The sequence below is a fragment of the Electrona antarctica genome, assembly GCF_951216825.1.
Source record: "Electrona antarctica genome assembly, chromosome: 5".
NCBI lineage: Eukaryota > Metazoa > Chordata > Actinopteri > Myctophiformes > Myctophidae > Electrona > Electrona antarctica.
In genome coordinates, this window is record NC_136810.1 from 448,377 (window position 1) to 474,876 (window position 26,500).

Sequence of the window (26,500 nt, forward strand, 5' to 3'; positions counted from 1 at the left end):
AATAGTAACTTAGCATCCGGTAGCCTCCTTATGGAAAGGTACTGAGCATAGAGGGATTAATACAACTCTAATAGTAACTTAGCATCCGGTAGCATCCTTATGGAAAGGTACTGAGCATTATAGCATAGAGGATTAATACAACTCTAATAGTAACTTAGCATCCGGTAGCATCCTTATGGAAAGGTACTGAGCATAGAGGATTAATACAACTCTAATAGTAACTTAGCATCCGGTAGCATCCTTATGGAAAGGTACTGAGCATTATAGTATAGAGGATTAATACAACTCTAATAGTAACTTAGCATCCGGTAGCATCCTTATGGAAAGGTACTGAGCATAGAGGGATTAATACAACTCTAATAGTAACTTAGCATCCGGTAGCATCCTTATGGAAAGGTACCGAGCATAGAGGGATTAATACAACTCTAATAGTAACTTAGCATCCGGTAGCCTCCTTATGGAAAGGTACCGAGCATAGAGGGATTAATACAACTCTAATAGTAACTTAGCATCCGGTAGCATCCTTATGGAAAGGTACTGAGCATTATAGCATAGAGGATTAATACAACTCTAATAGTAACTTAGCATCCGGTAGCATCCTTATGGAAAGGTACTGAGCATAGAGGATTAATACAACTCTAATAGTAACTTAGCATCCGGTAGCATCCTTATGGAAAGGTACTGAGCATAGAGGATTAATACAACTCTAATAGTAACTTAGCATCCGGTAGCCTCCTTATGGAAAGGTACTGAGCATAGAGGATTAATACAACTCTAATAGTAACTTAGCATCCGGTAGCATCCTTATGGAAAGGTACTGAGCATAGAGGATTAATACAACTCTAATAGTAACTTAGCATCCGGTAGCATCCTTATGGAAAGGTACTGAGCATTATAGTATAGAGGATTAATACAACTCTAATAGTAACTTAGCATCCGGTAGCATCCTTATGGAAAGGTACTGAGCATTATAGTATAGAGGATTAATACAACTCTAATAGTAACTTAGCATCCGGTAGCATCCTTATGGAAAGGTACTGAGCATAGAGGATTAATACAACTCTAATAGTAACTTAGCATCCGGTAGCATCCTTATGGAAAGGTACTGAGCATAGAGGATTAATACAACTCTAATAGTAACTTAGCATCCGGTAGCATCCTTATGGAAAGGTACTGAGCATAGAGGATTAATACAACTCTAATAGTAACTTAGCATCCGGTAGCATCCTTATGGAAAGGTACTGAGCATTATAGTATAGAGGATTAATACAACTCTAATAGTAACTTAGCATCCGGTAGCATCCTTATGGAAAGGTACTGAGCATTATAGTATAGAGGATTAATACAACTCTAATAGTAACTTAGCATCCGGTAGCATCCTTATGGAAAGGTACTGAGCATAGAGGATTAATACAACTCTAATAGTAACTTAGCATCCGGTAGCATCCTTATGGAAAGGTACTGAGCATTATAGTATAGAGGATTAATACAACTCTAATAGTAACTTAGCATCCGGTAGCATCCTTATGGAAAGGTACTGAGCATAGAGGATTAATACAACTCTAATAGTAACTTAGCATCCGGTAGCATCCTTATGGAAAGGTACTGAGCATAGAGGATTAATACAACTCTAATAGTAACTTAGCATCCGGTAGCATCCTTATGGAAAGGTACTGAGCATAGAGGATTAATACAACTCTAATAGTAACTTAGCATCCGGTAGCATCCTTATGGAAAGGTACTGAGCATAGATCGATTAATACAACTCTAATAGTAACTTAGCATCCGGTAGCCTCCTTATGGAAAGGTACTGAGCATAGAGGATTAATACAACTCTAATAGTAACTTAGCATCCGGTAGCATCCTTATGGAAAGGTACTGAGCATTATAGTATAGAGGATTAATACAACTCTAATAGTAACTTAGCATCCGGTAGCATCCTTATGGAAAGGTACTGAGCATAGAGGATTAATACAACTCTAATAGTAACTTAGCATCCGGTAGCATCCTTATGGAAAGGTACTGAGCATAGAGGATTAATACAACTCTAATAGTAACTTAGCATCCGGTAGCATCCTTATGGAAAGGTACTGAGCATTATAGTATAGAGGATTAATACAACTCTAATAGTAACTTAGCATCCGGTAGCATCCTTATGGAAAGGTACTGAGCATAGAGGATTAATACAACTCTAATAGTAACTTAGCATCCGGTAGCATCCTTATGGAAAGGTACTGAGCATAGATCGATTAATACAACTCTAATAGTAACTTAGCATCCGGTAGCCTCCTTATGGAAAGGTACTGAGCATAGAGGGATTAATACAACTCTAATAGTAATTTAGCATCCTTATGGAAAGGTACTGAGCATAGAGGATTAATACAACTCTAATAGTAACTTAGCATCCGGTAGCATCCTTATGGAAAGGTACTGAGCATAGAGGATTAATACAACTCTAATAGTAACTTAGCATCCGGTAGCATCCTTATGGAAAGGTACTGAGCATAGAGGATTAATACAACTCTAATAGTAACTTAGCATCCGGTAGCATCCTTATGGAAAGGTACTGAGCATTATAGTATAGAGGATTAATACAACTCTAATAGTAACTTAGCATCCGGTAGCATCCTTATGGAAAGGTACTGAGCATTATAGTATAGAGGATTAATACAACTCTAATAGTAACTTAGCATCCGGTAGCATCCTTATGGAAAGGTACTGAGCATTATAGTATAGAGGATTAATACAACTCTAATAGTAACTTAGCATCCGGTAGCATCCTTATGGAAAGGTACTGAGCATAGAGGATTAATACAACTCTAATAGTAACTTAGCATCCGGTAGCATCCTTATGGAAAGGTACTGAGCATTATAGTATAGAGGATTAATACAACTCTAATAGTAACTTAGCATCCGGTAGCATCCTTATGGAAAGGTACTGAGCATAGAGGATTAATACAACTCTAATAGTAACTTAGCATCCGGTAGCATCCTTATGGAAAGGTACTGAGCATAGAGGATTAATACAACTCTAATAGTAACTTAGCATCCGGTAGCATCCTTATGGAAAGGTACTGAGCATAGAGGATTAATACAACTCTAATAGTAACTTAGCATCCGGTAGCATCCTTATGGAAAGGTACTGAGCATTATAGTATAGAGGATTAATACAACTCTAATAGTAACTTAGCATCCGGTAGCATCCTTATGGAAAGGTACTGAGCATTATAGTATAGAGGATTAATACAACTCTAATAGTAACTTAGCATCCGGTAGCATCCTTATGGAAAGGTACTGAGCATAGAGGATTAATACAACTCTAATAGTAACTTAGCATCCGGTAGCATCCTTATGGAAAGGTACTGAGCATAGATCGATTAATACAACTCTAATAGTAACTTAGCATCCGGTAGCCTCCTTATGGAAAGGTACTGAGCATAGAGGATTAATACAACTCTAATAGTAACTTAGCATCCGGTAGCATCCTTATGGAAAGGTACTGAGCATTATAGTATAGAGGATTAATACAACTCTAATAGTAACTTAGCATCCGGTAGCATCCTTATGGAAAGGTACTGAGCATAGAGGATTAATACAACTCTAATAGTAACTTAGCATCCGGTAGCATCCTTATGGAAAGGTACTGAGCATAGAGGATTAATACAACTCTAATAGTAACTTAGCATCCGGTAGCATCCTTATGGAAAGGTACTGAGCATAGATCGATTAATACAACTCTAATAGTAACTTAGCATCCGGTAGCCTCCTTATGGAAAGGTACTGAGCATAGAGGATTAATACAACTCTAATAGTAACTTAGCATCCGGTAGCATCCTTATGGAAAGGTACTGAGCATAGAGGATTAATACAACTCTAATAGTAACTTAGCATCCGGTAGCATCCTTATGGAAAGGTACTGAGCATAGAGGATTAATACAACTCTAATAGTAACTTAGCATCCGGTAGCCTCCTTATGGAAAGGTACTGAGCATAGAGGATTAATACAACTCTAATAGTAACTTAGCATCCGGTAGCATCCTTATGGAAAGGTACTGAGCATAGAGGATTAATACAACTCTAATAGTAACTTAGCATCCGGTAGCATCCTTATGGAAAGGTACTGAGCATAGAGGATTAATACAACTCTAATAGTAACTTAGCATCCGGTAGCATCCTTATGGAAAGGTACTGAGCATAGATCGATTAATACAACTCTAATAGTAACTTAGCATCCGGTAGCCTCCTTATGGAAAGGTACTGAGCATAGAGGATTAATACAACTCTAATAGTAACTTAGCATCCGGTAGCATCCTTATGGAAAGGTACTGAGCATTATAGTATAGAGGATTAATACAACTCTAATAGTAACTTAGCATCCGGTAGCATCCTTATGGAAAGGTACTGAGCATAGAGGATTAATACAACTCTAATAGTAACTTAGCATCCGGTAGCATCCTTATGGAAAGGTACTGAGCATAGATCGATTAATACAACTCTAATAGTAACTTAGCATCCGGTAGCCTCCTTATGGAAAGGTACTGAGCATAGAGGATTAATACAACTCTAATAGTAACTTAGCATCCGGTAGCATCCTTATGGAAAGGTACTGAGCATAGAGGATTAATACAACTCTAATAGTAACTTAGCATCCGGTAGCATCCTTATGGAAAGGTACTGAGCATTATAGTATAGAGGATTAATACAACTCTAATAGTAACTTAGCATCCGGTAGCATCCTTATGGAAAGGTACTGAGCATTATAGTATAGAGGATTAATACAACTCTAATAGTAACTTAGCATCCGGTAGCATCCTTATGGAAAGGTACTGAGCATAGAGGATTAATACAACTCTAATAGTAACTTAGCATCCGGTAGCATCCTTATGGAAAGGTACTGAGCATAGATCGATTAATACAACTCTAATAGTAACTTAGCATCCGGTAGCCTCCATATGGAAAGGTACTGAGCATAGAGGATTAATACAACTCTAATAGTAACTTAGCATCCGGTAGCATCCTTATGGAAAGGTACTGAGCATAGAGGATTAATACAACTCTAATAGTAACTTAGCATCCGGTAGCCTCCTTATGGAAAGGTACTGAGCATAGAGGGATTAATACAACTCTAATAGTAACTTAGCATCCGGTAGCATCCTTATGGAAAGGTACTGAGCATAGAGGATTAATACAACTCTAATAGTAACTTAGCATCCGGTAGCATCCTTATGGAAAGGTACTGAGCATTATAGCATAGAGGATTAATACAACTCTAATAGTAACTTAGCATCCGGTAGCATCCTTATGGAAAGGTACTGAGCATAGAGGGATTAATACAAGTTGTGTGCTCTAATAGTAAAGAGTGATATGAAAGGATCTAGCATTACGGACCAGGTGCAAAGCAGGCCAGGTAGAGGATGAGACCCAGCAGCACCAGCCAGGAGTACGAGGTGGGACAGTAGTTGTAGGCCCAGAGTGGGCCCTCGCTGGCAGCCGTCTGGTTGGAACACCTGGGGAAAATACATAGAGAAAGACAGAGTTACGTCATTGAGGGGGCAGAAAACTGAGCTTGAGCGCTGTTCATGCAGCCTGGATGGAGAGTGACAAGCTGGAGATGGAAATACATTGTTTTCAACGAGGGCGGCGCAAATAAGAGCTATTTTAGTCATGTGTGCAACATGAGAACTGTTTTAAAGTATTGTACAGTAACAACTGAAGTCTCTGTAATGTTTATGTTGTACAATTACTAAAAAACAATCTAAAATAAAGGGATTTAAGATCATTAAAGCTGGGCTGTTGCCCTGAGTCCAATGCATTCTTTCCGGTCCAGGACATTGTCACAGTTCGCTATGCTCTTTGCCAATACAAGTCTATGTAGGAGAGCCTCCATTGGACTGAAGCCAATATAAGTCTATGTAGGAGAGCCTCCATTGGACTGAAGCCTATAGAAGTCTATGTAGGAGAGCCTCCATTGGACTGAAGCCTATAGAAGTCTATGTAGGAGAGCCTCCATTGGACTGAAGCCTATAGAAGTCTATGTAGGAGAGCCTCCATTGGACTGAAGCCAATATAAGTCTATGTAGGAGAGCCTCCATTGGACTGAAGCCAATAGAAGTCTATGTAGGAGAGCCTCCATTGGACTGAAGCCAATATAAGTCTATGTAGGAGAGCCTCCATTGGACTGAAGCCCCATGAAGTGAACAGAGTTGTCGTAACTCTGTCTTACGGCCAAGCTACACGAGGCTTTTCAGTGCGTGTTTACGCGAATATGCACACACACACACAAATTTAGGTCCAGTCCTATTTTAAGTGTGCGTACACGGGGTTCGCGTTTTAGGGTAAACGCGCACAAAACGTGCGCGAAAAGCCTGGTGTAGCCCGACCGTCACTCTATGGCTCTGGTTTTTCCCCAGAGTGGGCCATCGCTGCATCCCAGCCGTCTGGATGTAACACCTGGGGAAATGTTGGCTTTGCAACGACCTCTTCTGTGGACAATTCCCCCCTTTTTCTCATTCATTATGCCAATTCCCCAGTTACCCAAACACACTGACCCCTACTGGTTGGTTTTAAAGTAGGAATAGTAACACACACACACAAACACATGCACAAACACACACACAGCAGCACTCTGACCTGCCCCAGGCAGCATGTTCAGTGGTCTCTCCACTGACGGGGGTGCAGGAGCAGTCGAATACATCGGTGCCATTTTCGCGGTAACAAAAGCCACAGCCGGGATCCAGAATGCATGAAGAACAGGACCTGGGGGGACACAAAACAATGCAACACCTCTCAGTAGAAGAACAGGACCTGGGGGACACAAAACAACGCAACACCTCTCAGTATGGTCTTCATCTGCTACGTGACACCTTCGTCAAGGACAGCTAAACTTATTATACATCTAGGGGACCAGATCCAGAAGGACAGCTACACTTATTATACATCTGGGGGACCAGATCCAGAAGGACAGCTACACTGATTATACATCTGGGGGACCAGATCCAGAAGGACAGCTAAACTGATTATACATCTGGGGGACCAGATCCAGAAGGACAGCTAAACTGATTATACATCTGGGGGACCAGATCCAGAAGGACAGCTACACTGATTATACATCTGGGGGACCAGATCCAGAAGGACAGCTAAACTGATTATACATCTGGGGGACCAGATCCAGAAGGACAGCTACACTGATTATACATCTGGGGACCAGATCCAGAAGGACAGCTAAACTTATTATACATCTAGGGGACCAGATCCAGAAGGACAGCTACACTTATTATACATCTGGGGGACCAGATTCAGAAGGACAGCTAAACTGATTATACATCTGGGGGACCAGATCCAGAAGGACAGCTACACTTATTATACATCTGGGGACCAGATCCAGAAGGACAGCTAAACTTATTATACATCTGGGGGACCAGATCCAGAAGGACAGCTACACTTATTATACATCTGGGGGACCAGATCCAGAAGGACAGCTACACTTATTATACATCTGGGGGACCAGATCCAGAAGGACAGCTACACTTATTATACATCTGGGGGACCAGATCCAGAAGGACAGCTACACTTATTATACATCTGGGGGACCAGATCCAGAAGGACAGCTAAACTTATTATACATCTGGGGGACCAGATCCAGAAGGACAGCTAAACTTATTATACATCTGGGGGACCAGATCCAGAAGGACAGCTACACTTATTATACATCTAGGGGACCAGATCCAGAAGGACAGCTACACTTATTATACATCTGGGGGACCAGATCCAGAAGGACAGCTACACTTATTATACATCTGGGGGACCAGATCCAGAAGGACAGCTACACTTATTATACATCTGGGGGACCAGATCCAGAAGGACAGCTACACTTATTATACATCTGGGGGACCAGATCCAGAAGGACAGCTACACTTATTATACATCTGGGGGACCAGATCCAGAAGGACAGCTACACTTATTATACATCTGGGGGACCAGATCCAGAAGGACAGCTACACTTATTATACATCTGGGGGACCAGATCCAGAAGGACAGCTAAACTTATTATACATCTGGGGACCAGATCCAGAAGGACAGCTACACTTATTATACATCTGGGGGACCAGATCCAGAAGGACAGCTACACTTATTATACATCTGGGGGACCAGATCCAGAAGGACAGCTACACTTATTATACATCTGGGGGACCAGATCCAGAAGGACAGCTACACTTATTATACATCTGGGGGACCAGATCCAGAAGGACAGCTAAACTTATTATACATCTGGGGGACCAGATCCAGAAGGACAGCTAAACTTATTATACATCTGGGATACCAGATCCAGAAGGACAGCTAAACTTATTATACATCTGGGGGACCAGATCCAGAAGGACAGCTACACTTATTATACATCTGGGGGACCAGATCCAGAAGGACAGCTACACTTATTATACATCTAGGGGACCAGATCCAGAAGGACAGCTACACTTATTATACATCTGGGGGACCAGATCCAGAAGGACAGCTACACTTATTATACATCTGGGGACCAGATCCAGAAGGACAGCTAAACTTATTATACATCTGGGGGACCAGATCCAGAAGGACAGCTACACTTATTATACATCTGGGGGACCAGATCCAGAAGGACAGCTAAACTTATTATACATCTGGGGGACCAGATCCAGAAGGACAGCTACACTTATTATACATCTGGGGACCAGATCCAGAAGGACAGCTACACTTATTATACATCTGGGGGACCAGATCCAGAAGGACAGCTACACTTATTATACATCTGGGGGACCAGATCCAGAAGGACAGCTACACTTATTATACATCTGGGGGACCAGATCCAGAAGGACAGCTAAACTTATTATACATCTGGGGGACCAGATCCAGAAGGACAGCTACACTTATTATACATCTGGGGGACCAGATCTAGGGCATTCACTTCTAGTCATTTTTACTAGTTGACTAGTTGCCTAGTTTACTAGTCGACTAGTCGACTAGTTGTTTAACCACCTTTTATGTTTAAAAAAAACAAAAAAAACATTTTTTTATTTTTTTATTTTTTTGGGAAATAAATATTTGTACATTTAAAAACTGTGTACATTGGTGACTATAACTATAATCTACCTGATATTGAGGCCTACAAAATCGGGGGGAAAAAAATGAATTTTTTTTTCTTTTTTTTTTCTTATCAACTAGTCGACTAGTACCAGCAAGGTCGACTAGTGGATTTACTAGTCGACTAGTAAACTAGTCGACTAGTTGCTTAATGCCCTAACCAGATCCAGAAGGACAGCTAAACTTATTATACATCTGGGGGACCAGATCCAGAAGGACAGCTAAACTTATTATACATCTGGGGGACCAGATCCAGAAGGACAGCTAAACTTATTATACATCTGGGGGACCAGATTCAGAAGGACAGCTACACTTATTATACATCTGGGGGACCAGATCCAGAAGGACAGCTAAACTTATTATACATCTGGGGGACCAGATTCAGAAGGACAGCTACACTTATTATACATCTGGGGACCAGATCCAGAAGGACAGCTACACTTATTATTCATCTGGGGGACCAGATCCAGAAGGACAGCTAAACTTATTATACATCTGGGGGACCAGATCCAGAAGGACAGCTACACTTATTATACATCTGGGGGACCAGATCCAGAAGTGTTCATTTGAGGGACAGAAGTGTGACTCGTGTGGGACAGGTTGGACATAACATTAAAAATAATAGCAGTAATGCAATACAGTGAGGACATGAATAACAATTTTCTCAATTAAAAGCAAGAGTGTAGAAGTGGGTCTTGAGCTGCGCTTTAAAAATGTCTACAGAGGCTGCCTGTGGAAGGTACAGTGGGAGTTTGTTCCACGCTGTCGGCCCCTAGAAGCAAAAAGCTGCTTCCCTGTATTTCTTTGTAGCCATTTTTTAGGCAAAGCGAGCAGGCCAGCAGTGGAAGACCTTAGGGGGCGGTTTGGGACATATTTAGGCAGGCAGTCATGTAGGTAGGAAGGTGCGAGACCATTGAGAGCTTTATAAACAAGTAAAAAAAAAAAGAAAAATCAATCCTAAAAACAACCGGAAGCCAATGCAGTGAAGCTAAAACTGGAGTAATATGTAGTAATCTGTAGTAATATGTTCTCTCATCTTAGTTGTTTTCTTAGGCGGTCCAGAAAAAAAGTGCATTGCAGTAATCAAGCCTATAGGTGGAGAGGGTGGTGTAATGCAGTGTTCTGACCCATAGAGGGTGGTGTAATGCAGTGTTCTGACCCATAGAGGGTGGTGTAATGCAGTGTTCTGACCCATAGAGGGTGGTGTAATGCAGTGTTCTGACCCATAGAGGGTGGTGTAATGCAGTGTTCTGACCCATAGAGGGTGGTGTAATGCAGTGTTCTGACCCGTATAGCGAGCAGGTGGAGTTGACTGGAGGACCAACAGGGTTCAGGGTGACTGGAGGAGAGTTCTGGGCTGAGAGCAGGAACCCTGATGCCAGAACCATCAGACTCAGGCCAGTACCTGGAGGAGAAAACACAGAACCATCAGACTCAGACCAGTACCTGGAGGAGAAAACACAGAACCATCAGACTCAGACCAGTACCTGGAGGAGAAACACAACAGAACCATCAGACTCAGACCAGTACCTGGAGGAGAAAACACAGAACCATCAGACTCAGACCAGTACCTGGAGGAGAAACGCAACAGAACCTTCAGACTCAGACCAGTACCTGGAGGAGAAACACAACAACAGAACCATCAGACTCAGACCAGTACCTGGAGGAGAAAACACAGAACCATCAGACTCAGACCAGTACCTGGAGGAGAAAACACAGAACCATCAGACTCAGACCAGTACCTGGAGGAGAAACGCAACAGAACCTTCAGACTCAGACCAGTACCTGGAGGAGAAACACAACAACAGAACCATCAGACTCAGGCCAGTACCTGGAGGAGAAAACACAGAACCATCAGACTCAGACCAGTACCTGGAGGAGAAAACACAGAACCATCAGACTCAGGCCAGTACCTGGAGGAGAAAACACAGAACCATCAGACTCAGGCCAGTACCTGGAGGAGAAAACACAGAACCATCAGACTCAGGCCAGTACCTGGAGGAGAAAACACAACAACAGAACCATTAGACTCAGGCCAGTACCTGGAGGAGAAAACACAGAACCATCAGACTCAGGCCAGTACGTGGAGGAGAAAACACAGAACCATCAGACTCAGACCAGTACCTGGAGGAGAAACACAACAGAACCTTCAGACTCAGACCAGTACCTGGAGGAGAAAACACAACAGAACCTTCAGACTCAGGCCAGTACCTGGAGGAGAAAACACAGAACCATCAGACTCAGACCAGTACCTGGAGGAGAAACACAACAGAACCATCAGACTCAGACCAGTACCTGGAGGAGAAAACACAGAACCATCAGACTCAGACCAGTACCTGGAGGAGAAAACACAGAACCATCAGACTCAGACCAGTACCTGGAGGAGAAAACACAACAGAACCTTCAGACTCAGGCCAGTACCTGGAGGAGAAAACACAGAACCATCAGACTCAGACCAGTACCTGGAGGAGAAACACAACAGAACCATCAGACTCAGACCAGTACCTGGAGGAGAAAACACAACAACAGAACCATTAGACTCTGTTGATTGATTTGTTTTTGTGTGCCTAAAGGTCCCCACGCACCGAGCGTGTTTTTTTCGCAGGGCGAAACGCAGCTAAAAAAACCGAAAAACGCGCCCAGTGTGCAACCACCTTTATTGATAGTTACAGTGAAGACAGACTGGAAAGAGGGAGGGAGAGAGAGAGAGAGAGAGAGAGAGAGAGAGAGAGAGAGAGAGAGAGAGAGAGAGAGAAGAGAGAAGGGGAGAGACATGCGCGTCTCTCCCCTTCTCTCTCTCTCTCGCAATACGGTCGTCATGAACGGGACTCGAACACGCGACGCGCTGTCAGGCCAGAGCCTCTACGCGGCATGATGTGCCTGGACCGCTAGGCCAGCGGGCGATTTTGACAGCAGATTTTTTTTATTTTAGTTTCAGTCATATATAGTCTCTTGACTTGAATAGCTTTCATTTAATTTTTGTCACATTTTAGTCACCTGGAATGTTTTAGTGTTAAGTCTAGTTTTTAGTCGACTAAATCTACAGTTGATTTAGTCGACTGAAATGTATTTTGGCGGGCCTTGATGCCGTCCTAATGACTGATTTTACACTTGCTTAAAATAGCCGATCTACAAGCTCACAACGCGTCGCACTGTGACGCACACAAACCTAAAATGCTGGCCACGGTCAGCTTCCTGCGGCCCACCCTCTCCACAAGCCACACCCCCACCAGGGTGAACAGGAAGTTGGTGGCGGCGGTCGCTGCCGCCATCCAGATGGCTCGCTGGTTGTCGCGCACGCCCGCCATCTGCAGGATGGTGGCGCTGTAGTACCTGAGGAGACAGAATGGTGGCGCTGTAGTAAATGGTAAATGGTGCATTTATTTAGCGCCTTTATCCAAGGCGCTTTACATAGATTGTGCATCACATTCACCCATTCACACACACATTCACACACCTTTACATAGACTGTGCATTCCATTCACACACACATTCACACACCTTTACATAGATGGTGCATTACATTCACCCATTCACACACACATTCACACACCTTTACATAGATTGTGCATTACATTCACCCATTCACACACCTTTACATAGATTGTGCATTACATTCACCCATTCACACACACATTCACACACCTTTACATAGATGGTGCATTACATTCACCCATTCACACACACATTCACACACCTTTACATAGATTGTGCATTACATTCACCCATTCACACACACATTCACACACCTTTACATAGATGGTGCATTACATTCACCCATTCACACACACATTCACACACCTTTACATAGATTGTGCATTACATTCACCCATTCACACACCTTTACATAGATTGTGCATTACATTCACCCATTCACACACCTTTACATAGATTGTGCATTACATTCACCCACCACTCACACACACATTCACACACCTTTACATAGATTGTGCATTACATTCACCCATTCACACACACATTCACACACCTTTACATAGATTGTGCATTACATTCACACACACATTCACACACCGATGGCAGAGGAAACCATGCAAGGCACCAACCTGCACATCAGGAGCAATCAGGGGTTCAGAGTCTTGCTCAAGGACACTTCCACACCAACTCTGGGGGAGCCCACAGGGATCGAACTGGGAACCTTGCAGTTACCATCCGGCCACTCTACCGCTGATCCACCGCCGTAGTACCTGGACATTGGCAGGTACGCTGCTATAAATGGCTGGGCGCTCTGATTGGATGGATTAAATAACCCTGGGCAATTAAAGTGTTAACACGCACAATGACAGGAGACAGAATGGTGGCGCTGTAGAGTAGTACCTGCTCCTTATGGACGTCAACAGAGCTACAGACCCACACCAGTTGGAATAACAGAGCTACAGACCCACACCAGTTGGAATAACAGAGCTACAGACCCACACCAGTTGGAATAACAGAGCTACAGACCCACACCAGTTGGAATAACAGAGCTACAGACCCACACCAGCTGGAATAACAGAGCTACAGACCCACACCAGCTGGAATAACAGAGCTACAGACCCACACCAGCTGGAATAACAGAGCTACAGACCCACACCAGTTGGAACAACAGAGCTACAGACCCACACCAGCTGGAACAACAGAGCTACAGACCCACACCAGTTGGAATAACAGAGCTACAGACCCACACCAGTTGGAATAACAGAGCTACAGACCCACACCAGTTGGAATAACAGAGCTACAGACCCACACCAGCTGGAATAACAGAGCTACAGACCCACACCAGCTGGAATAACAGAGCTACAGACCCACACCAGCTGGAATAACAGAGCTACAGACCCACACCAGTTGGAATAACAGAGCTACAAACCCACACCAGTTGGAATAACAGAGCTACAGACCCACATCAGTTGAAGAAGACAACAGGAGTACAGACAGCTGTTGGAACATCTGGAGTATACATACATGACAGTGTTGATCCCAGACAGCTGTTGGAACATCTGGAGTATACATACATGACAGTGTTGATCCCAGACAGCTGTTGGAACATCTGGAGCCCACAGCCCACAGTGAGGGCCCTGCGTGTGGGGGCGTGTCTCAGCATGCGGCAGATTATCAGCCCCCCTGTTGAAGTAACCATACGACAGGGTGGCAATCAGCCCCCCTGTTGAAGTAACCATACGACAGGGTGGCAATCAGCCCCCCTGTTGAAGTAACCATACGACAGGGTGGCAATCAGCCCCCCTGTTGAAGTAACCATACGACAGGGTGGCAATCAGCCCCCCTGTTGAAGTAACCATACGACAGGGTGGCAATCAGCCCACCTGTTGCACCAGTAACCATACGACAGGGTGGCAATCAGCCCCCCTGTTGAAGTAACCATACAACAGGGTGGCAATCAGCCCACCTGTTGCACCAGTAACCACATGACAGGGTGGCAATCAGCCCCCTGTTGCACCAGTAACCATACGACAGGGTGGCAATCAGCCCCCCTGTTGCACCAGTAACCATACGACAGGGTGGCAATCGTTTTTCACCAGCAAAGAAAATGAAACGGTGTTCAATATAAATCAAAATGTTGTAGTACCTCTAGCCAAATCAAATATGATGTGAAATCTTAAGTAAAAATAAACTTTACATTTTTCTACATTTAATTTGTGTACTCGTCTCATTCAGTTGTGACAACATACTCTTGGAAAAGAGTACAGGCTGTTTATTGATTGATTGAATACTTTGAACAGACTTTCGGCCAATCAGCTCCTATAAGGCCTATAGGCTTGTTTCCATTGTGGTCCTCTGTATAAAATCGTAATCGGTCAGAATCGGTATCGGCAGATATGATGACCCTGCAGGTATTAGTGTAGAAAGCTGTCACCTGCCCCCGCCTCCTTCTCATCTTCCTCTATGCTAGTCCTGATGGCGTCATACTCCTCGTCAACGCCCCCTCCTCCTCCTCCTCCTCCTCTGATGCGGTCCAGGACGCGCCTGGCCTCCTCGTTGCGGCCCTTCTGAAGCAGCCAGCGAGGGCTCTCGGGCAGGAAGAGGAAGCCGGTGAACTGCAGCGCGGCCGGGACCACAGACAGGCCCAGCATGTACCTGGAGGACACAGGAACGCCACGTTAGAGGAGGAGGTTCACTGGGTCTAGAGGACACAGGAACGCCACGTTAGAGGAGGAGGTTCACTGGGTCTAGAGGACACAGGAACGCCATGTTAGAGGAGGAGGTTCACTGGCTCTAGAGGGCACAGGAACGCCACGTTAGAGGAGGAGGTTCACTGGGTCTAGAGGACACAGGAACGCCATGTTAGAGGAGGAGGTTCACTGGCTCTAGAGGGCACAGGAACGCCACGTTAGAGGAGGAGGAGGTTCACTGGGTCTAGAGGACACAGGAACGCCACGTTAGAGGAGGAGGAGGTTCACTGGGTCTAGAGGACACAGGAACGCCATGTTAGAGGAGGAGGTTCACTGGGTCTAGAGGACACAGGAACGCCACGTTAGAGGAGGAGGTTCACTGGGTCTAGAGGACACAGGAACGCCATGTTAGAGGAGGAGGAGGTTCACTGGGTCTAGAGGACACAGGAACGCCACGTTAGAGGAGGAGGAGGTTCACTGGGTCTAGAGGACACAGGAACGCCACGTTAGAGGAGGAGGTTCACTGGGTCTAGAGGACACAGGAAGAGGAGGAGGAGGTTCACTGGTTCTAGAGGACACAGGAACGCCACGTTAGAGGAGGAGGAGGTTCACTGGGTCTAGAGGACACAGGAACGCCATGTTAGAGGAGGAGGTTCACTGGGTCTAGAGGACACAGGAACGCCACGTTAGAGGAGGAGGTTCTCCGGGTCTAGAGGACACAGGAACGCCACGTTAGAGGAGGAGGTTCTCCGGGTCTAGAGGACACAGGAACGCCACGTTAGAGGAGGAGGTTCTCCGGGTCTAGAGGACACAGGAACGCCACGTTAGAGGAGGAGGTTCTCCGGGTCTAGAGGACACAGGAACGCCATGTTAGAGGAGGAGGTTCACTGGGTCTAGAGGACACAGGAACGCCATATGTTAGAGGAGGAGGAGGTTCACTGGGTCTAGAGGACACAGGAACGCCACGTTAGAGGAGGAGGAGGTTCACTGGGTCTAGAGGACACAGGAACGCCATGTTAGAGGAGGAGGTTCACTGGGTCTAGAGGACACAGGAACGCCACGTTAGAGGAGGAGGTTCTCCGGGTCTAGAGGACACAGGAACGCCACGTTAGAGGAGGAGGTTCTCCGGGTCTAGAGGACACAGGAACGCCACGTTAGAGGAGGAGGTTCTCCGGGTCTAGAGGACACAGGAACGCCACGTTAGAGGAGGAGGTTCTCCGGGTCTAGAGGACACAGGAACGCCATGTTAGAGGAGGAGGTTCACTGGGTCTAGAGGACACAGGAACGCCATGTTAGAGGAGGAGGAGGTTCACTGGGTCTAGAGGACACAGGAACGCCATATGTTAGAGGAGGAGGAGGTTCACTGGGTCTAGAGGACACAGGAACGCCACGTTAGAGGAGGAGGAGGTTCACTGGGTCTAGAGGACACAGGAACGCCATGTTAGAGGAGGAGGAGGTTCACTGGGTCTAGAGGACACAGGAACGCCATATGTTAGAGGAGGAGGAGGTTCACTGGGTCTAGAGGACACAGGAACGCCACGTTAGAGGAGGAGGAGGTTCACTGGGTCTAGAGGACACAGGAACGCCACGTTAGAGGAGGAGGAGGTTCACTGGGTCTAGAGGACACAGGAACGCCACGTTAGAGGAGGAGGAGGTTCACTGGGTCTAGAGGACACAGGAACGCCACGTTAGAGGAGGAGGAGGTTCACTGGGTCTAGAGGACACAGGAACGCCATGTTAGAGGAGGAGGTTCACTGGGTCTAGAGGACACAGGAACGCCATGTTAGAGGAGGAGGAGGTTCACTGGGTCTAGAGGACACAGGAACGCCATGTTAGAGGAGGAGGAGGTTCACTGGGTCTAGAGGACACAGGAACGCCATGTTAGAGGAGGAGGTTCACTGGGTCTAGAGGACACAGGAACGCCACGTTAGAGGAGGAGGTTCACTGGGTCTAGAGGACACAGGAACGCCATGTTAGAGGAGGAGGAGGTTCACTGGGTCTAGAGGACACAGGAACGCCACGTTAGAGGAGGAGGAGGTTCACTGGGTCTAGAGGACACAGGAACGCCACGTTAGAGGAGGAGGTTCACTGGGTCTAGAGGACACAGGAACGCCACGTTAGAGGAGGAGGTTCACTGGGTCTAGAGGACACAGGAACGCCATGTTAGAGGAGGAGGTTCACTGGGTCTAGAGGACACAGGAACGCCATGTTAGAGGAGGAGGTTCACTGGGTCTAGAGGACACAGGAACGCCACGTTAGAGGAGGAGGTTCACTGGGTCTAGAGGACACAGGAACGCCATGTTAGAGGAGGAGGAGGTTCACTGGGTCTAGAGGACACAGGAACGCCATGTTAGAGGAGGAGGAGGTTCACTGGGTCTAGAGGACACAGGAAGAGGAGGAGGAGGTTCACTGGGTCTAGAGGACACAGGAACGCCACGTTAGAGGAGGAGGTTCACTGGGTCTAGAGGACACAGGAACGCCATGTTAGAGGAGGAGGTTCACTGGGTCTAGAGGACACAGGAACGCCATGTTAGAGGAGGAGGAGGTTCACTGGGTCTAGAGGACACAGGAACGCCACGTTAGAGGAGGAGGTTCACTGGGTCTAGAGGACACAGGAACGCCACGTTAGAGGAGGAGGAGGTTCACTGGGTCTAGAGGACACAGGAACGCCACGTTAGAGGAGGAGGTTCACTGGGTCTAGAGGACACAGGAACGCCATGTTAGAGGAGGAGGAGGTTCACTGGGTCTAGAGGACACAGGAACGCCATATGTTAGAGGAGGAGGAGGTTCACTGGGTCTAGAGGACACAGGAACGCCACGTTAGAGGAGGAGGTTCTCCGGGTCGGGAGTGGACGAGGATGGAAGGATAAGGGGTGGTGTGTGACTGTGTGTGTGTGTGCGTGTGCGTTGTGTTCCCCCGCCCCTGTGTGTTCCCCAAACACACAGAGGCGGCTGTGGCTCAGGAGGTAGTGCAGGTCGTGCAGGTCGTCCAGATGTGGCTTTTGGTGCCAAGTTTTAGATTTTCCATATGGTGTTGGGTATGGGCATACGTTTTTTTTTTTTTTTTTTAAACCACCGCAAACGAGTTGTGCTCGCCCCCTTAGTGGTCCGTTTGTAGTGACTCCAATATTAGATAGGTAGGTATGGTTGGAACTCCAACGGATTCTGCTACTATTGAACTTTATCTTCCGGTAGAAGAGGCACACATACTGTACATAATACTGTACATACTGTACCTCCAACCGTCAGGCTCCAGGTAACTGAACGCCCCGTCGATGAGGCTGGCACAGAACTGGCCCCCGGTGATGAAGAGGGTGTTGATGGTCACCAGCTGGCCTCGCAGGTGGGGTGGCGACATCTCCGCCATGTAGACTGGCACCGTCATGGAGGCAATACCTGGAGGGGGAGGCACAGAGAACACACACCTCACTGAGGCACAGAGAACACACCTCTCACTGTCATGGAGGCAATACCTGGAGGGGGAGGCACAGAGAACACACACCTCACTGAGGCACAGAGAACACACACCTCTCACTGAGGCACAGAGAACACACACCTCACTGAGGCACAGAGAACACACCTCTCACTGTCATGGAGGCAATACCTGGAGGGGGAGGCACAGAGAACACACACCTCACTGAGGCACAGAGAACACACACCTCTCACTGAGGCACAGAGAACACACACCTCTCACTGAGGCACAGAGAACACACACCTCTCACTGAGGCACAGAGAACACACACCTCTCACTGTCATGGAGGCAATACCTGAGGAGGCACAGAGAACACACACCTCTCACTGAGGCACAGAGAACACACACCTCTCACTGAGGCACAGAGAACACACACCTCTCACTGAGGCACAGAGAACACACACCTCTCACTGAGGCACAGAGAACACACACCTCTCACTGAGGCACAGAGAACACACACCTCTCACTGAGGCACAGAGAACACACACCTCTCACTGAGGCACAGAGAACACACACCTCTCACTGAGGCACAGAGAACACACACCTCTCACTGTCATGAGAGAACACAGATACTGAGCAAGTTGAGCCAGTTGTCATGTTTTGGCTTCATCCATGCTGACTTTTGCAAAGACATGTGAACTAATTTTGCTGCTTATAAATGATACAGTAGCAGGAATTATGTACATTAAAATGTTGCATAATGTGTCATAATGACATTATGACACATTTGACGATTTTACTGCGTGGCTATGGAACACGTACCTATCCCCAACCTGGCAACCCCCCCGTGATCCTTCCCAATGACAACACGTACCTATCCCCAACCTGGCAACCCCACCGTGATCCTTCCCAATGAGAACACGTACCTATCCCCAACCTGGCAACCCCACCATGATCCTTCCCAATGAAAACACATACCTATCCCCAACCTGGCAACCCCACCGTGATCCTTCCCAATGAAAACACGTACCTATCCCCAACCTGGCAACCCCACCGTGATCCTTCCCAGTGAAAACACGTACCTATCCCCAACCTGGCAACCCCACCGTGATCCTTCCCAATGAAAACACGTACCTATCCCCAACCTGGCAACCCCACCGTGATCCTTCCCAGTGAAAACACATACCTATCCCCAACCTGGCAACCCCACCGTGATCCTTCCCAATGACAACACGTACCTATCCCCAACCTGGCAACCCCACCGTGATGCTTCCCAATGAAAACACGTACCTATCCCCAACCTGGCAACCCCACCGTGATCCTTCCCAGTGAAAACACGTACCTATCCCCAACCTGGCAACCCCACCGTGATCCTTCCCAGTGAAAACACGTACTTATCCCCAACCTGGCAACCCCACCGTGATCCTTCCCAATGAAAACACGTACTTATCCCCAACCTGGCAACCCCACCGTGATCCTTCCCAATGAAAACACGTACCTATCCCCAACCCCACTGTGATACACGTTCTAAACTTTGACTCTTTGAACACTCTGTACTGCACCTTAATTACACCATATCTCACCTATTGTGTGGAGGTGTGGGGTAATACTTACAGAAGTAACCTTCAACAAATAAACATAATGCAGAAAAAAGCAATAAGATTAGTCAACAATGTAGGATTTCACGAACACACCAATCAGCTCTTCTTGAACTCACACACATTAAAATTCTTTGATTTAATAGACCACAAAACAGCACAAATATTATATAAAGCCAGACAGAAACTTCTTCCAGATAACATCCAAAATTGGTTCAGGGATAGGGACGGGAGGTATGAGCTGAGAGGGGTACTAAACTTCAAACAACCTAGTGTTAGTACCACACTGAAAAGTATGTGTATCTCCGTTCGCGGGGTGAAACTATGGAATGACCTGCCGGATACAATTAAACAAAGTAAAAACATTATACAATTCAAAAAAAGGCTCAAAAATGCTATATTGGACAAGTACAAAAGTGAATGACTGAAGCATTATTGATTTAACTGCTTGAGTTTTATTTTTGTACTGTTTGATTACTGTGTTCAATAATGTGTTTCTTCTTCTTCTCTGACTGTTTGTTTGTTAGTTGTTTCTTGTTGTTTTTTGTTTTTGTTTTTTGTTTTTTGTTTTTTGTTTGTCTTTGTTTTTTGTTTTGTTTTCATTTTAAATTCCTCTTAGTTACAACTGTACAATGTATTAAGGATAGGCACTAATAAGCTCCCAGCTTCCGCCTATACCTTTTCGATCATGTCATATGAGTTTAAAACATTCATCTTGTAATGTACTGCATAAGATCGAAATAAACCATTCAAACTATCCTTCCCAATGAGAACACGTACCTATCCCCAACCTGGCAACCCCACCGTGATCCTTCCCAATGAAAACACGTACCTATCCCCAACCTGGCAACCCCACCGTGATCCTTCCCAATGAAAACACGTACCTATCCCCAACCTGGCAACCCCACCGTGATCCTTCCCAGTGAAAACACGTACCTATCCCCAACCTGGCAACCCCACCGTGATCCTTCCCAATGAAAACACGTACCTATCCCCAACCTGGCAACCCCACCGTGATCCTTCCCAATGAAAACACGTACCTATCCCCAACCTGGCAACCCCACCGTGATCCTTCCCAATGAAAACACGTACCTATCCCCAACCTGGCAACCCCACCGTGATCCTTCCCAATGAAAACACGTACCTATCCCCAACCTGGCAACCCCACCGTGATCCTTCCCAATGAAAACACGTACCTATCCCCAACCTGGCAACCCCACCGTGATCCTTCCCAATGAAAACACGTACCTATCCCCAACCTGGCAACCCCACCGTGATCCTTCCCAATGAAAACACGTACCTATCCCCAACCTGGCAACCCCACCGTGATCCTTCCCAATGAAAACACGTACCTATCCCCAACCTGGCAACCCCACCGTGATCCTTCCCAATGAAAACACGTACCTATCCCCAACCTGGCAACCCCACCGTGATCCTTCCCAATGAAAACACGTACCTATCCCCAACCTGGCAACCCCACCGTGATCCTTCCCAATGAAAACACGTACCTATCCCCAACCTGGCAACCCCACCGTGATCCTTCCCAATGAGAACACGTACCTATCCCCAACCTGGCAACCCCACCGTGAACCTTCCCAATGAGAACACGTACCTATCCCCAACCTGGCAACCCCACCGTGATCCTTCCCAATGAAAACACGTACCTATCCCCAACCTGGCAACCCCACCGTGATCCTTCCCAATGAAAACACGTACCTATCCCCAACCTGGCAACCCCACCGTGATCCTTCCCAATGAAAACACGTACCTATCCCCAACCTGGCAACCCCACCGTGATCCTTCCCAACGAAAACACGTACCTATCCCCAACCTGGCAACCCCACCGTGATCCTTCCCAACGAAAACACGTACCTATCCCCAACCTGGCAACCCCACCGTGATCCTTCCCAGTGAAAACACGTACCTATCCCCAACCTGGCAACCCCACCGTGATCCTTCCCAATGAAAACACGTACCTATCCCCAACCTGGCAACCCCACCGTGATCCTTCCCAATGAAAACACGTACCTATCCCCAACCTGGCAACCCCACCGTGATCCTTCCCAATGAAAACACGTACCTATCCCCAACCTGGCAACCCCACCGTGATCCTTCCCAATGAAAACACGTACCTATCCCCAACCTGGCAACCCCACCGTGATCCTTCCCAATGAGAACACGTACCTATCCCCAACCTGGCAACCCCACCGTGATCCTTCCCAATGAAAACACGTACCTATCCCCAACCTGGCAACCCCACCGTGAACCTTCCCAATGAGAACACGTACCTATCCCCAACCTGGCAACCCCACCGTGATCCTTCCCAATGAAAACACGTACCTATCCCCAACCTGGCAACCCCACCGTGATCCTTCCCAATGAAAACACATACCTATCCCCAACCTGGCAACCCCACCGTGATCCTTCCCAATGAAAACACGTACCTATCCCCAACCTGGCAACCCCACCGTGATCCTTCCCAATGAAAACACGTACCTATCCCCAACCTGGCAACCCCACCGTGATCCTTCCCAACGAAAACACGTACCTATCCCCAACCTGGCAACCCCACCGTGATCCTTCCCAGTGAAAACACGTACCTATCCCCAACCTGGCAACCCCACCGTGATCCTTCCCAATGAAAACACGTACCTATCCCCAACCTGGCAACCCCACCGTGATCCTTCCCAATGAAAACACATACCTATCCCCAACCTGGCAACCCCACCATGATCCTTCCCAATGAAAACACGTACCTATCCCCAACCTGGCAACCCCACCATGATCCTTCCCAATGAAAACACGTACCTATCCCCAACCCCACCGTGATCCTTCCCAGCAGCAGGAACCACCTGTCCGGGGCGAGGGCGAGGACCAGGCCGCCCACAGTGAAGGTCAGGCTGGCCGCCAGGATGCAGCGCCTGCGTCCCAGCAGCCCGTTGAGGGGTCCGCCCGCCAGCGCCGCCACCGCGGCCGCCCCCACCGTGCTGGAGACCAGCAGCTCCTGCCACAGCAGGCTCAGGTTCATCTGGCCCTTAGTACAAATCATTACATGGCAGAGGTGGGACAAAATTGGATTATTTTGTTTCTCACCTGATTCTGACAGGACATTAGGCCCTATTGATAACCTATTATAAAGGCAATATTTTCTAAATTTCATTATGCTTTAAGTAGCATGTGACGTGTCAAACTAGGAGGTTTTCATGATTCTGAATCCATTCCAAGCATTAGTTTTGCACACAAAAAACACTCCTTGGGCTAAAAACGGCCATAGCCGTCATCACAAATGTGATGAGGTCAGCACATTTTGGGTAAGCGGCTATGGCCAAATTTAGTCCAAGGAGTGTTTTTCATGCCAAACTAATGCTTGGAATGGATTCAACATCATGAAAACCCCCTAGTTTGACACGTCACATGATACTTAAAGCATAATGAAATTTAGAAAATATTGCCTTATAATTTGTATCCTGGCTAGTAGACACAGGGCTCCATTTTCGTCACCGCTAAACCCCTTATCCTTAAACTTCTTTTTTTTCCCTTTTTTTCCTATTTTGAAAAACATTTTTGAATAGTTCAACTAGCCAATCTACATTGACACGTTGTGAGCTTGTAGACTGGCCATTTTAACTATTAAAAAATGTTTTGCAAAATAGTAAAAAAAACAAGGCAAAGAAGTTTAGGGATAAGGGGTTTAGCGGTGACGAAAATGGAGCCCCTAATGTCCTGTCAGAATCAGTTGAGAAACAAAATAATCCAATTTTGTCCAACCTGAGAGAATTTTTTTTACTTTATTTACTGGACTACCTTCAGCAGCAGCATGGCCCCCGACACCACGCCGGTGTCGTAGCCGAACAGGAAGCCCCCCAAGGCAGAGAAGAAGGCCAAGGCGTAGACAAAACCCGGCGTCGTCCTCCTCCTCCTGTCGTCACATTGGTCCAGTACGTCGTCTACAGAAGCAGCCGCGGTGGCGGTGTTGTGCTCACTGTGGTCGTCACATTGGTCCAGTACGTCGTCTACAGAAGCAGCCGCGCCGGTGGTGTTGTGCTCAATGTGGTCGTCACATTGGTCCAGTACGTCGTCTACAGAAGCGGCCGCGGCGGTGGTGTTGTGCTCACTGTGGTCGTCCCGGGGCTGGACGCTGCTGGACAGCAGTGGTGGAAAGAAATACTGAATTGTTTTACTTAAAGTAAAAGTACCAATACTGCAATTTAGAACTACTCCGTTACATTGAAAATGTACAAAAGTATCGGCATAAAAATGTACTTAAAGTACTAAAAGTATTGTAGAATGTCCCATTTCACAAGTTCAAAATGTGTAGAAAATCTATTGAAAATATGTGAGCTTGTAGATCGGCTTTTCAAATGTGAGCTTGTAGATCGGCTTTTCAAATGGCCGAAATGTATAGGGTTGAAGTGGTTAGTGTATGTTTTCTAATCAAAATTAAAATCTCCAAAGTAACCAGTAACTAAAGTTTTCAAATAATTGTAGACAGTGAAGTAAAAGTACTTAATGTCAAAGTGGCAGCTGTGTTGCTCACTGTGGTCTCCCTGGGGCTGCTGGACAGAATACCAAACCACTCGCCCCTTTACCAACTCACCCCCGCGCCCCCTGCTGGACAGAATACCAAACCACTCGCCCCTTTACCAACTCGCCCCCACGCCCCCTGCTGGACAGAATACCAAACCACTCGCCCTTTACCAACTCACCCCCGAGCCCCCTGCTGGACAGAATACCAAACCACTCGCCCTTTACCAACTCACCCCCGCAAAATGTTGCAATGTAGTTAACGGTTAATTTAGTATTTCCCTCCCTCTCTGAAATCTGAAATTATCTAGTATACAGATTTACAATTTACAATTTACAATTTAGGCATTTAGCAGACGCTCTTAATCCAGAGCGACTTACAATAGGCAAGAACAAAAAGCATGGGAATACATCACATATGTAAAAATGCATTTATCGCGAAACATGCGTAAGCTAAGAACGTGACTAGAACATATCTATATAATGACACTATACATATAAACTATAACTAGAACATATCTATATAATGACACTATACATATAAACTACACATATATGCTATACTATGCTGTACATATATACTATGAAGTGCTATGACTACATACAATGCACTTATTGTGCTGTCTACATGACATGCTATAAGTCTGTTTCAAATGCTATATAAGTCTAAGAAGTGCTGTCTAAGGGGGGTAGGGTAAGTGCTATGGGCCATGATGGAGTCTGAAAAGGTGGGTTTTCAGACTACGGCGGAAGATCGGGAGTGATGCTGCAGTTCTGATTGCAACGGGAAGTGCATTCCACAGTTTTGGGGCCAGAAGGGAGAAGAGTTTGGGACGTGTGGAGCGTTGTCCCGGCGTTTTTAGTGAGGGTACTTCCAGCTTCCCTGCGTTGGCTGATCTGAGTGCGCGGGAGGGTTTGTAGGGTTCAATCATGCTGGCAAGATATGGGGGAGCCATACCTTTGGTTGCTTTAAATGCCAACATCAGAGTTTTGTATTCTGTGCGGGCAGCGACCGGGAGCCAGTGCAGGGAGCGGAGCAGGGGGGAGACATGTGAGAATTTTGGCTGGTTGATTGTTGTTTCATTGTTTGATTGTATAGTAGTCGACCTCTATACTATTTAGAAAGAATAACATGAGACAGAGAGCAAAGCAAAGCAAAGTTCTTTGTTTACCCAGGGTAAGTGGACTAAGCTCGAGATGCTTGTTTACAGCCACGCCCTGCTCATAGAACATTTCATGGTTGGGGTTCAATGCCTTGCTCAAGGGCACTTCAGCGGTGGTGACTGCTTCATTAAGTTAATTTAGGACCTTCTAGCAGTTAATTTCGTTTCATTAAACACATTTCTTCCATGTATGTAGCCCATGTTTTGTAATGGCATCATCATGCTATTATGCCCGTGGATATACAGAGTGAACTTAGAGATGGAGTGCCACGATTTTTGTCCACCCTAAAACATGATCATCAGGTATTATTATAATATAAGGAGGAAGAACTTTTTCCAAAAAGTGTACAGTATTTGTTAAAATCATGCTTTTATGTGGACACGCCCACCAGTTCATTAAGCATGCCTGGTTTGCCTGGTGGGTGGTGATGGGTGGTGATCCACCTGAACTGAAGCCGCACCCACAGCTGTAGTTGTATGATAATACAACCACGACACACGCGCCTGCACATACAGGGCCAGGCGTGCGCGCACACACACGCAGACACACATACACAGGAGAAA

The 26,500-nt window shown here is 46.3% G+C and overlaps 1 protein-coding gene across 1 annotated transcript in view; it reads right to left on the bottom strand.

The window, feature by feature from the left end:
* LOC306924126 (proton myo-inositol cotransporter-like) overlaps nt 1-26,500 on the bottom strand; it is a 41,087-nt gene that overhangs the window by 10,491 nt on the left and 4,096 nt on the right. The window contains exons 3-11 of the mRNA XM_079502484.1: nt 24,054-24,387; nt 23,058-23,283; nt 18,476-18,635; nt 14,984-15,204; nt 14,124-14,232; nt 12,284-12,447; nt 10,402-10,519; nt 6,631-6,756; nt 5,389-5,507 (exon numbers count right to left, since the gene is read on the bottom strand). Coding sequence (XP_079358610.1) covers nt 5,389-5,507; nt 6,631-6,756; nt 10,402-10,519; nt 12,284-12,447; nt 14,124-14,232; nt 14,984-15,204; nt 18,476-18,635; nt 23,058-23,283; nt 24,054-24,387 — 1,577 coding nt within the window. The remainder of the gene's footprint in view (nt 1-5,388; nt 5,508-6,630; nt 6,757-10,401; nt 10,520-12,283; nt 12,448-14,123; nt 14,233-14,983; nt 15,205-18,475; nt 18,636-23,057; nt 23,284-24,053; nt 24,388-26,500) is intronic.